General features: G+C 50.7%; 7 protein-coding genes across 7 annotated transcripts, besides 1 other annotated feature; all 7 read right to left on the bottom strand.

Annotated features, from left to right (window-relative positions):
* Positions 1-12,418: part of a sequence feature (sequence corresponds to BAC RPCI93-10K10) that runs on past both edges of the window.
* Positions 238-930, bottom strand: Tb927.8.7010 (chaperone protein DNAJ, putative; the record flags this gene model as incomplete). The annotated part of the gene is made up of 1 exon (XM_842438.1): positions 238-930. One exon carries the CDS (start codon positions 928-930, stop codon positions 238-240), a length of 693 nt encoding a protein of 230 aa, XP_847531.1.
* On the bottom strand, positions 1,007-1,570 carry Tb927.8.7000 (hypothetical protein, conserved; the record flags this gene model as incomplete). The annotated part of the gene is made up of 1 exon (XM_842437.1): positions 1,007-1,570. One exon carries the CDS (start codon positions 1,568-1,570, stop codon positions 1,007-1,009), a length of 564 nt encoding a protein of 187 aa, XP_847530.1.
* Tb927.8.6990 (hypothetical protein, conserved) lies at positions 4,292-4,585 on the bottom strand (the record flags this gene model as incomplete). The annotated part of the gene is made up of 1 exon (XM_842436.1): positions 4,292-4,585. One exon carries the CDS (start codon positions 4,583-4,585, stop codon positions 4,292-4,294), a length of 294 nt encoding a protein of 97 aa, XP_847529.1.
* On the bottom strand, positions 5,042-7,543 carry Tb927.8.6980 (hypothetical protein, conserved; the record flags this gene model as incomplete). The annotated part of the gene is made up of 1 exon (XM_842435.1): positions 5,042-7,543. The coding sequence occupies one exon, from the start codon at positions 7,541-7,543 to the stop codon at positions 5,042-5,044; it is 2,502 nt and encodes an 833-aa protein (XP_847528.1).
* On the bottom strand, positions 8,368-10,404 carry Tb927.8.6970 (3-methylcrotonyl-CoA carboxylase, putative; the record flags this gene model as incomplete). The annotated part of the gene is made up of 1 exon (XM_842434.1): positions 8,368-10,404. The coding sequence occupies one exon, from the start codon at positions 10,402-10,404 to the stop codon at positions 8,368-8,370; it is 2,037 nt and encodes a 678-aa protein (XP_847527.1).
* On the bottom strand, positions 10,596-11,828 carry Tb927.8.6960 (hypothetical protein, conserved; the record flags this gene model as incomplete). The annotated part of the gene is made up of 1 exon (XM_842433.1): positions 10,596-11,828. One exon carries the CDS (start codon positions 11,826-11,828, stop codon positions 10,596-10,598), a length of 1,233 nt encoding a protein of 410 aa, XP_847526.1.
* Positions 12,046-12,396, bottom strand: Tb927.8.6950 (dynein light chain 2B, cytoplasmic, putative; the record flags this gene model as incomplete). Its single annotated transcript, XM_842432.1, has 1 exon — positions 12,046-12,396. One exon carries the CDS (start codon positions 12,394-12,396, stop codon positions 12,046-12,048), a length of 351 nt encoding a protein of 116 aa, XP_847525.1.

The raw sequence follows: 12,418 nt of genomic DNA, 5'->3' as shown, positions 1-12,418 counted from the left end.
AAGGGGAAATAAACAATAAGAGATTTAGTAGTCAACCACGCAGTGACGAAAAAAGGGAGTAAAAAGTGTGGTTACAACGGTAATGCATTAGAAGTATGCAATAATGCGGCAAAGGAGGGTAAATTATGCGTGCCGGTACTTACAGCGCCCCCCTAATGAGATGGTTAATAGCAACTCTTCTCTTAGCAGCTGCTATTGGCTACAATGCACTGGGCCTTCGCTGTAGAGGGGGTGGAGCTAAGACGACGAACCATAACTATAAAAAGATCCTATTCTTTCATCACCATCAGCGTGGACGGAGTGGGACTGGGGAGGGACCCTCCCCCCATGCATGTTCAACGCTGAAACAGCGCCAACGTCCCCGTATTCCTTACCGTCGAGCACACCGTCAATCCAGTCCACAGTTGGTGATGTTCTACGATATGGAAACACCCAGAGAAGAAACGAACGAACCAATATAAATGCTGTTGTCCATACCACACACATGCGCAACAATGTCTGTGTCCTACCATTCACATAGTTTTCTGTCGTGGAGCCTGGCCGCTCGTACACGTACATCCCCACCTTCGCATCCCACGCGCCTGTTCCATTCCCCCCTTCCGCGCTTTTGGCAGATGCCGGTGGGCTCCACTTCCCGTCCTTCAGCGCCTCGTAGGCCTCCTGCACCGCCTGAAATCGTTCTTTGTTACCCTCTGGGCCGCCATCGGGATGAAAGCGAAGCGCGAGGCGACGGTAAGCCTTCTTGATGTCATCTTTGCTTGCGGTATGTTGAAGGCCGAGAATGCGGTAGGGGTCAAATGGCCCCCGCTCTGCACATTGCAAGAGCCTACAGGCACGGCGCATCATGGTCAAGAGTTCCTTTGTGGTTAAAGAAAGGAGGAGAAAAGTGAGGGGAAATTGGGATCCAGATGCTAACACGCACACATACATGCATAGCACATCGTAATTCTCTGGTAACCATCCGCACTTGCAGCTCGCTAGCGAGGAGGTAACAGCCTCGAAAAAACTATCCGCTGTCGCATGGACAACCGCTGTGGTTCGCCATGCCTGTGGCGTGTGTAGGGAGCAAATCCTCAGTCATACTGACAAACGGCGCTACGCTCAGCAAAAAGAGTTCCAGGCAATTACCTCTTACCCCGTTCTCTGACGCCATGAGTGCTAGCTGCGCGGTATCACACGGATGGAGGCCCCAAAGCGTCATTTCCAACTCTTCGCAAAACCCCAAGGTGACGAGGGGCGCTTCATAGCAGCCGCAGCTTTCGCGTGGATGAAAACAAGCGCCAGCCACATATGTTGACAACCTCTCTGCATCCAGAGGATGCTCTGGCGCTAGGTGAAGCTGGGGTTGGCTGTAGCATTCACTGTAACTTACAAAGAAAGTCACCAACAAACGCTCCACATTTCCAACCGAACCCATCCGTTCCATGATGTGCACAGCCTCCAGCCACACAACACTTCTTTCAAAACTGTCCTTCTTGCGATGGAGCCGCCAGAGTCCGTTGGACCGAACGAGAGTGGCAGCCATTTCGTCAAACTCGTCCCGTGTGCATTGAACAGAGGGCGTGTTCATAGTGTAAGGTTTGCTTTATGACAATTCATAAATCAGTGTGTGCGCACCACGGCACCAATACTGACCTGATCCCACGTTCTCCCCTTCAGCAAAGAGGGACACAAGCAAGAGATGAAAGGAAAAAAAAAAGAATTTTGCCGGTGTGTGCCTTCGCCTCTCCCAAAAATAGAGGGCCAAATGGGCTAATGGACAAACAAACGCAATAAATCAGGAATGGACACCGCAATCCAATTTAAAACAAGTAATAGGACCGGCGCATGAAAGTTAACAAAAAACTACGAGTACCAACAATACGAAGAAATGAGGAAATTATACAAAAGAGGCCGATATTATTACTAAAGGACTGAAAAAATCATTGGAACACAGAATGGAGACCAGTTCAGAACTGTTGTAGCCTGTTCAAACAGATCGCTGATAACAGACTATCACAGACAGAAGGGAGAGGGTTCATAGCAAACAATTTTTTTGCTTGCTTACGCATTGAACCTGCATGAGCCGTGTTGCCATCACCTGCCTCCTTCAAATTGTTCACAGAAGGTCTGAGAAGGTGACTAGGGGTTCCCCCCGCATTACACGTGCGTGCCCACGCAAACTCTCGTTTGTTTGTGAATGTGCTGTCGGACTTGGTAAACCTTCATTGGCCCAGTACTTGGGTCACGGGACCTGTTGCCACCATCTGGGCTTCAGTGCTTCCCTCCTGCGGCTACGTGATTGTCGTTTGTGATAAGGTCATTCTTTTTGTGATTCAAAAGCGAGGACAGCTTCATGAGGGACTGTGCCAGCTTCAGCCATCGGACCCCTTTTGTTTTTCCACTGCACCAATTAATTCTGTTTCTGCCCTCATTCCTTTTAGCCTTGGGTACCGGAGTAAGTGTCTGCCTACTTGCTGGCTGTTTACCTCTAGTACGCTGCGAGCTTCCCTCCTCTGCCGACCATGCACTACTTTTGGTGATGCGTCAGACCAGATTTTCTGACGAATTACCCCGTGCGCTTCACGTATTAGCCACCTTTCATTGCCACGCTCCGCTTTTCTATGCTTCCATTCGTAATCTTTCCTAGGGAAGTGGTGACCCCCGGATTGTATTGTCGGGCGCACCAGATCGGCATTTTGTCCCTTCCTTCTCTTTTTAAAAACCCGTCCACCGGCTCAGTCGGTTTTAAAAGAGAAGGGGGAAACGGAATTAAAGGGTACACCATATCCATCATTCCACCACCTCTTGTTAAAGTGAATTTGCATTGAACGTGGTTTGGAGCCACAGCGAGGAAGCAACTGAATGTCCACGACAAGTGTGGTGGGGCGCGGAAAACTTCGGATAGCTCGCGAACTACGGTTACAAGCTCTTTCATACCATTTGCAACAAGTCGCCGACATGTGGAGAACCTCGGCAGCTTCCCGCGGACTGCGTAGGACCCGTTCATTTAACACTCACGATTTCCCTGCACTGTCACATATATGCACATATCGCACTTCCCTCTCCCCACGGCGGGGTGACGACAGTGCCACGGTCTCCCTCACTTTACATGCGGCAGGTATTCACATGTCCCTTATCGCGACGTTAAATGGGAAATCTCGCGACACTTCAAGGGGGAAGAGACGACATCACCTGATCCTCATGGATCTCGAAGTAGCGCTCAGCCGCCGCTGGGAATGATTCAGCTAATGGTACCTACTGATAATCAGCGACGCGCACACAAAAAAGCAATCAAAACGGTTGCCACCCCACTGGAAGGGGGCTGCTGGCAAATGACTCTCGAATGAAATGCAGTCCCTGACCCTAAATTCGCGGTGCACGAGGCTGAGGTGTTGTCATCACATCGTTCCACTGAGGAGGCACATGAAGACATTCCGATCAATAACTTCCTGAGGTGAGGGATAACTCTTTGCGAAACGAAGCGCAGCGTCTAAGTCAGTTACACGTGTAATAGCAAGGAAGAGTAAACAGCCCTGAACTATGGCATCAAGCACAATTCCTTGCATTTGTTCGAGCTTACAGGTGTGACAAAGAGGTGAGGAGAGTGAGGAGCTCCCCGCCTTTTGTTTTGTTTGTTACGACCCACCGGCCCTCAACATACTCCAACGTTACACTGACGTAATATTGTTTGCCTGGTTCACTAGATAACAACGTTCAGAAGGTGTAAGAGACTTGTGCGCACCCCTTGCCGCTCCCATGCTCTGCTGATTTATCTAATGATTGAAACTGAATGCCTCTTTTTAGGCAACACTTGCCGTTACGAGCCCTAATTGCAAGGCGACCATTCGGAAACCCTTACACGCGGCCGCTGCACAACTCTGTGGGTGCTAACCATGCCCTTTACTATCGTTGCTTACCTTTATCCGAATACAAGTTAAACGTCTGCAAGTAGTGAAAGGGTGAGAATCAAATTGCCTGAAGAAATGTCTGTCGACCCCTGCCAACGGGTAACTCCTCACTGATGAATTAAAAAAATTCTTCAAATTTCCATAGAAATATAGAGGTGATAAGTGATGGAAGTTAGCGAAGAAACGAACACACACATACACACAAAACAGCCGGCTCTCATTTGCTGGGCCAACATCACAAATAAGACAAACCATTTCCTCAGCTGAAATGCTCTACCACCGCACGCGCTTAACGATCTACGGGAGAGAGATGGATGGAGAGGCAAAGAATAACAACACATGCATATAAACAGGAGCATATAGACAAAAACAACTGGTAAGATACCCGCTCAACCTTTGGTCTAAAAAAAAAGACCGCAGCACGTCACCTCGGGTGTGGGTGACTTTTCCTCAGACTTGTTTGGCCCCCTCGGACAGTTAGCCTCCGGGGATGTATGAGCAGGTGGTACGTGGAAGACGTCGTTAAAACGTTCAGTCCACAACTTCGGGTCCGAGACAACTCTGCCCTCTGCAAACGAACTGTTTTTAGACAAAGGGGGGATGCTTGAGTTACTCGGCAACTGCAAACTGGGGAGACTCGAGCGCCTTTGTATCATTCGCTCCTCCAACGTAGTTTTCTCTGTTGAACCCTGCATTTAATCTTGCCTACGCCGGTCTATGCGCTTTGCTGCTGCAACCGATATTCGTCGAAGCAGACAAACACATGTGACAAGCAATAGAGAGAGAACGGAGAAAAGGCTACGTATCTCGTTAGCGAAGTTGATAAACAATTGACAGATTAATGATGGTAGCGGCAGCCAACCTTACGGAAAGAAAGGAAGTTGTGAGCACTTGCACGCAGAAGCGCATCCACAAAATGTAATACATAATCCAGCTCCTCTTGCGGAAAAAATATACGCGTATGGCGTTAGAAATTAGTGGTAGAGAGGCACTTCATTCCCGTTGAAGCATCTATTGATATATTGGAGTCTCTGCGAAAGTGACTCCTGTAGTTCCCCATTCTTCGATTATATAGAAAATGATAAACCGACGGTTGCCATCCAAATCGCATCTCCGCGCCGACGCACAAAAGCGAGGGCCGCGTGCTATCACTAGCAACATTTCTTACTGTTAACCTTGGTTGCAGGGGGACGTCTTAAGTTTTCATTCTCACGCCTGAGTTCGTTAATTTCCTTCTGGGCTTTGGCGTTGCGTTCCTCAGCTTCCCTCTCCAAATCAATATACCTTCGCCTCAACTCTTCAAGCTCCTTCTGGAGAGTTGCTATTTTCTCACGTAGCTCCTCATTTTCTGTATTGATAGCTGTGACAGTCAACCGCAACTCAGCATTTTCGTCACTGTGCTCCTGCTTCAAAGGGGTACATGCCTCTTGTTCCTCTCGCAGCGAGCTCACTTCGTGCTTTAAATTTTCTATTGTCTTGCGGCTGGCCGTAAGTTCCGCCAGAAGACTCTTCAATTCATTCTCAGTGGCTTGCTGTGACTCTTTCCACCGAGCTTCCGCTTCTCGCCGCTCTTTCACCGTCCTAGTAAGTGTATCAACTTGCCTCTGGAGTTCCTCCTCCTTCCTTTTGTCACGATTGTAAGGGTCGACTTTTTCCCTTTTTAGTGACTCAGCAAGGGAAATGGCGGCCTGCTCCTTCTTTGTGCTTTCGCTTAGACGCGAACGCAGTTGCAAAATCTCATCCTGAAGCCGACCGACCTCCGCGGCACATGCCGCCTTTGCTCCATCGACATCTTCAGCGGTGTCTGGGCTCTTCTTTTTTGTTTCACCCTTGGTTGCATCCACAGCCTTATTTTGTGACATATACTTCTTGATGTCATCCGTCTGCCGTTTGCACTTCACCTTCAGCCGTTCACACCATTCCTTCAGAGATGAAATCTCGTTTTCGGAAGACTCTTTTAGCGCCTTTAGCTCCTTGCGGGTTTCAATCGCCTCTTGTTTGTACTTCTTCGCCTCCCACCTCAGATGCTCGATTTCCTTTCCGTCGCCGGACGTTCCTTCCGACCTCACGGTTGCTTCGGACACCGGCTGGCGTTTCGATGCCGCAGGGGGCTGCCCGTGAGATCGGTTCTTAAGTTCTTTGTTCTCAGAGATAATGCGCTGTAGTTCCAGTTGCTGCTCGGCAGATTGCCTCTGAAGTTCTTCGAACTGATCGACCAACATGTTGTATTTTACAACAAAGGAGCCAAGAGCCTCTCTGTCTTGTCCTCTGTTCCTCATTTCCGTGTCAGAAGCGTTCATATCGCCTGATCCGCCCTCGGAAACGGCGTCAAATTCCGGGAGTAACTCACTTTGCGAAATACCAGATGCCCTCCGTCTCGCGTTGGCCGAAAGCCTCGCATTCTCATTGTACAGTTCCTGCTGTCTGTCTTTCAAATCTTTGTTCTCTTCTTCAAGTGCTCTAATTTGCTCCGTTGCCATCTTTAGTTCATCCTTTACTTTCTGCACCGTCTGGTCGTTTTTCTCCCTCTGCCTCAGCGTTTGCAGTTCTTCCTCCACTTCAGCTGTCCTTCTCTGCAACTCCTCCACACTTGCTTTGTACGTGTCTGCTCGTTTGGCAAACATCCGCTTCGCCTGAGCCTCATTGTCTGCCCGTTCGGCTTCCATTCGAAGTTTTGCCTCTGCCTCCTGCTGTGACTGTTTGGCGTTCCTTACTTCATCCCTCAGCGCAACAATGTCCTCCTGCGCACGGCGAAGCCTCGCCATAATATCGTTTGAACGGTCTGCTACTGAAATCGGCGAGTCAATTACTGATGCCATTGCAGTGACCGCAGGGCTGGTTGCCTCGGAAGACCCAATCCTTTGAGCGTATGTCCTGCTCCCTTTGGGGGTAAATTTGCCTCCCGGAGTTGAGCGCGCTTCAACTGACATCCTCAGTGACTCTGGTGTCCCTTTCACCATAGCAAATAGTGATTCACTTGCTCCCTCTCGACATGATTCCGTTTCTGTCATTTGTGGCATCAGCGATTGTCCCGGTTCTGATTTGGTCTCCCCCGAAACTTCCAGTCGGCAATCGCTTGACGCGGCGCCTTCCGTTGCTGCCTGATCAAGTCGTTCGCACGCCTTCGAGTTCTGCTTGGCGTATTGTGAAACCTTGGCGCTGTTGCGGTTGTTCACGTTTTGTCTTGTTCTCAGTCGCTGGCGGGCGGCAGCCTCTTCCGCCCCGCGCCGAATAGCTTCCTCCGCCTCCAGTCGTTCCCTCTCGATCTCCCTGGCCTCGCGCTGGAGCATCTCGACTATCTGTTCATCTGTCATGCGGTGAACAACCTCGGACCGCTCCATAGAACGCAACCGCAGCCAGTCATCATGTTCAGCCCTTTCCATCTTCGACCGGGCCGCGCGCTCACGTTCGATTTGCATACAACGGACGACCCGCTGCTTCCGAAGCAACTCGTGCGAAGTCTGCGCCTCATCACGAACGCTCGAACGCCCGCTTATACGGCCACTGTGGCGGGAGTTGTGGCTACTTGTACGCTCATTAAACCCCACACTCTGACGGCGGGAGCGGCTCGCGGCACCTGTGGAGCTCCGTGGGGAGGCGTTAAGATCGGCCATTGTTGACGGACTTACAACCACGGAGTAGTCAACCTCCATATTCCCTCGTAAAGTCAAAACCGGTCCCTCAATAATCTAGTTTAAATGTTCTAAATCCTTTACCACCGTTTTACGTCACTTTGGCCCTGTACAACAATTAACGTGACTACTGGAAGGAATCACCTCCTGTACCGCGGCCGTGACGATCTAGCGCTAGTTTGTGAAAGAGTAGGAAAGAAGGAAACGCGTGGATGTCTTTCCGGCAGAAAATATCTTACACTTCAACGCTCTGCAGCTGACCAACATCATTTATTCAGCTTTGCGCGGCTGGCCCTTAGGCAGCAATGGTGACACGCTTTAACAAGGCGGGAACCCTCGGCAGGCTATCCCCCTTCCCATCATACGATAAGCGTCCCCCCCAAGTACTAAAAAAAAAAGGCAGGTATAAAGAAAATAATGGATCTGAAGCTACAAACGAGAGATGAATAAAGGGTCCACACTCCGAGGCAAGCGAAGGAACCTCCAATCTGCCAGTTTTTCCGGTGAGCGACGACAGTGAAAAAGAAGGAAAATAACGCGGCACATTTTGCACGGCAACCCTCGAGCCCCCAAGCATCTTTTTCTTCACTACACTGGTAAGGCTACTACAACCCGCTAGCATCGTTGAGTTATCCGTCCGCTCGTTAAGTTGCTCACACTCACAACCACATAAACAAATAAACCTTTAAATACAACACAAGTCCCCAACTACAGTAGTTGCAAAACCAAGACTCACAGCTTCGTTGGATGCGCTGTACGAGCCAATGTGGATGGCGCTGCACAGGGCAAGGAAAACAAAACCGGTTGAAGGCCCCTACAACTTGCAGTCGAAGCGCCTCTAAGCTTTAAACTGCAGCAGAGGCAATATGGGCAAGTAAAGTGCTTCCTCCGACTATGCCATCTGCATGAACGCAAAACTTCACCTCTCCGTCACATGATGCCTTCACAACATGCTCCATTTTCATCGCCTCAAGTATAAGTATTGCCTGACCCTGCTGCACAAGCGTACCATCGGCAACGAGCAGCTTTGTGACCTTCCCAGGCATAGGGCTGAGCACGGACGCGGAGCCGTTGGCCTGAGCAGAAGTACTCCCAAAGTCTGTGGCCAGAGGTTGCAGGGCCAACGTGTAGAAACCCTGCGGCAGTGCTACAGCTACCTCGCTGTCGGTGACAAATGACGTGAAACCAAACCGTGTTTCTCCGTCCACCGTAACCCTAATGAAGGTAGAAGAATCCGGCATGTTGGTCGTGCTCTCAACATAGACTGTCACAGAACTGCTGTCAAAGTCGCAGGTGAAACACATCTTTGTGGAGACAGTGACACGAACGACAACAGGGTTTCCACCCACAGTAAAGCAGACACCCTGAGATATCTGGCGGTTCGGCCAAAACAACGTAGACGTGCCTCTTTGCGAGCAGAGATACGACACAGCCGCTAGTGCCAAAACATTATTTGGGATTTCCCTTGGTTGGAGCAAATTAACGCTGTTATCCTCAATAAACCTAGTTGTCACGCCCCCCTCGACGAAGCCGGGGTTCGAGAGGCAGCACTGAAGAAAGTCAATATTTGTCTCCACACCCACAATGTGATAAGAAGCCAGTGCCGTCCGCAGACCCTCGAGGGCGGTGGCGCGGTTGTCACCCCACACAACCAATTTTGCGATCATAGGATCGTAGTGAACTAACACGTCGTCACCGGCACGGAAACCCGTGTCCAAGCGCACCTTTACAGTACCTCGGTTGCCTTGGGGAGGCTCTTTAAGGTAACGTAGGCGGCCACCCACGGGAAGGAACCCATTCCTCGGCGATTCGGCGTAAATACGAGCCTCGACGCTGGCTCCGCTCATAGAAATGTCCTCCTGACGGAATCCCAGAGGAAGGCCCATTGCCGTTTGCAACTGCAGCCGCACGAGATCCAATGGCCTCCCCCTCACCTGACACACCTGCTCTGTCACCGGGTGTTCCACCTGAAGGCGAGTATTCATCTCCATGAAGAAAAATTCGTCTTTCTCAGTGTCAAATATGAACTCCACCGTACCGGCTCCGACGTATCCGACAGCCCTTGCTGCCGTCAAAGCTACGTCGCCGATTCGGCGGCGCATGTCCACGCTGAGACCTGGCGCCGGGGCCTCTTCAATCACCTTCTGGTGGCGCCTTTGGACGCTGCAATCTCTCTCAAAGAAGAAAACACCATTGCCAAAACTATCGAAAAAAATTTGGCATTCAATGTGGCGGGGGTGCATTACGTATCGCTCCAAAATAACGCGATCATCCTTAAAGAAGTTAATGGCCTCACGCTTGGCGCTCTCAAGCATGAGGTGGAACTCAGTTTCTTCCATCACAATCTTCATCCCCTTTCCGCCACCGCCGGAAACAGCCTTGATCAGGACCGGAAAGCCAATAGTTTTGGCCTCATGTAACAGCCGATCGGGGTTTTGATCTTCTCCGTAGTAGCCAGGCACGATGGGCACACCAGCCGCTTCCATGATGCGCTTGCTCTCACTCTTGGAGCCCATTGACAACATGGCGGCCGGCGGTGGTCCTACAAACTTCAGCCCCGCTGCCAAAACCGCCGAAGCGAACTCAGCGTTTTCGGAAAGAAATCCGTAGCCCGGGTGCACGGCGTCAGCTTGAAGTTTTTTCGCTGCGCATATGATGCGGTCGCCTCGCAGATAGGACGTGGACGCTGGGGGTGGGCCCAAGACGAATGCCTCATCGGCCTCCAACACGTGCTTCGCGTTGGGTTCACCCTCACAACAAACGGCTACCGTACGGATGTTCATTTCGCGACAGGTACGGAATACTCTGCATGCAATCTCTCCACGGTTGGCGACCAGGACTTTCTTAAAGTCTCCATGGTAGAACACGTTGTATCGGAGCATCCCTAGAAGAGTGATAACGACCAGAACAAGTGAATGCAATGTGGAGGATAGAAAAAAGTACAGAACAGCACACGAAGAGAACCCCCCTTGAGCCCAACTATCCCGATGATGCTTCAAGCGGAGTGGTTCACACCACTCGTCTTGTTTCAGAAGTTGGCTGTTTCCTTCCTCGACCACATTCATTTCACTCCTTACTTTGGCAATTGAGAGAACGTGCTCTCTGTATGAGCATGGTCTTCCCCATCAATAATTGGAAGAACAGCCAAAAAATGCTCAGCATCCCTTAGATCTCTCGCGAGTATGGCCGCCCGCTTCGCTAGCGCGTCCTGTTCCACCTCTCTCAAGAGGCGAGGAACGTTACCGCGGTGGTACTTTTTCCCGTAAAAGGCCCGGCAGAGCGCCGACGCCTCCTCCACACCACATCGCGCCCGATCACCCCGCCACTCAAATGGATCAACAGGGAGCAGGCCATCGCCCAACACGCTCACTTTTACATCGCGGGCAGAGTCTTTTATTGCTGGTGTGGTGGCTGGAACGATCAAGACGCGGGAGGACTTGCTGGTACTGCTCCCTAGCACCTCTTGGATAGCTGGATGTAGTGCTATAGAGTGGAGATCTTGAATTTCCCTCCGGGCTTTTCTAATGAGCCTCCATGTAATGACATTATCAGCATGCCACATGTGAATTACCAACCCTGATCCCACAACGATTACTACATCAGCTGCTCCAAAGATTCTTTCCGTGGTCTGCCTTCCCCCCGGGGAGACGCCTGTCTCTTCGTCAAATAACACCGCCAGCCGGTCGGGATCGTCCGCAATCACGAGCGAGGCAAGTGAGGTTCCTTTAGCGGTCGTGATGATGGCCTCAGCCTCTGTTTCAAGGCCATACATCTTCTGCAAGCTCCAAGCCCCACTTCCATCACCTGTCTCAAATGCATCAAAAGCTTCCGTCTCCCAACTGATGTCACCACCGAACCGTAAGTACTCGGTGCGCAGTGTGCGCTGCAGTGCACCCTCCGCGCAATGGTACACCGACTCACCATCTGCACAACCAGGAAAAATACTGCCTTCCCTAATCGTCTCCAAGTCTGGCCTAACAAAACGCCAACCCTTAGCCTTTTGAAGAATCCTCTCGACCTTGGCATTAGTGCAGCCGAGGTCCCTTAGGAGTTTCAGTGTTTGGCTTGTAATCACGCAACGTCTCCTGTTGCTGAGCTCATGGCTGGGATCACGCCGCTTCTCGACTAACTGGACATTAGACTCTCTCCACCGCATGCCTATCCCCATCGCATACGCGCCTACACCGCTGCCAACGAGCAGGACCTTACCCCACGGTTTCACAGCGTACATCACTACCCGTAACGACAAAAAGAACGAAAGGGACAACACATAAGCACGCGCACATACATGCACACACATGAACATTAACAAACGGAATTAGGCAACAGGAGGTATTTGCGCCACCTCTTTTCGGAAAAGGATACACGACAACAACACAATTATCCTGCCGTCCCCAAGTCTCCCATTTCCACAAGGCAAAACGAATGCTCAGAAAGAAATTTAAAGCAAAAGAAACATCTCCCAGCCAGCTACCACCGCACAGCCTGCATCATCTGCCATAGCAATTTCCACAGCTCCTCTATCAAGATCTGATCTCTTGCACGACAATCAAAACATACTGCTTGTTTACGTCTGGTGCTATCAGTATTTCGGTCAACCCGAGACCCATACGAAGGAAGGTTAGGTCATCCTTCCAGTCAATAGTACGGATGGTGGAGGCTGCCAACGCTGTGAAGCCATTTATTTTATCTGCATACTTTTTGACTTTCCGTTCATCTGATGAAAAACCTGAATACCTCATAACTCGCCCATCTGCAGGGTTCAGCACAAGATATCCAACAACACCCTCATGCTTAGCGATGCGGAGCAGTACTTCCTCCACAGATTTGATTCGCCGCTCACGCTCGTTGGTAGTTGATGCGTTAAATTCCATTCGCTTCACAGCACCACTACTT

The sequence above is a fragment of the Trypanosoma brucei genome, chromosome 8 (genome assembly GCF_000002445.2).
Source record: "Trypanosoma brucei brucei TREU927 chromosome 8, complete sequence".
Classification (NCBI taxonomy): domain Eukaryota; phylum Euglenozoa; class Kinetoplastea; order Trypanosomatida; family Trypanosomatidae; genus Trypanosoma; species Trypanosoma brucei.
This window is presented reverse-complemented; position numbering and strand designations above follow the sequence as displayed.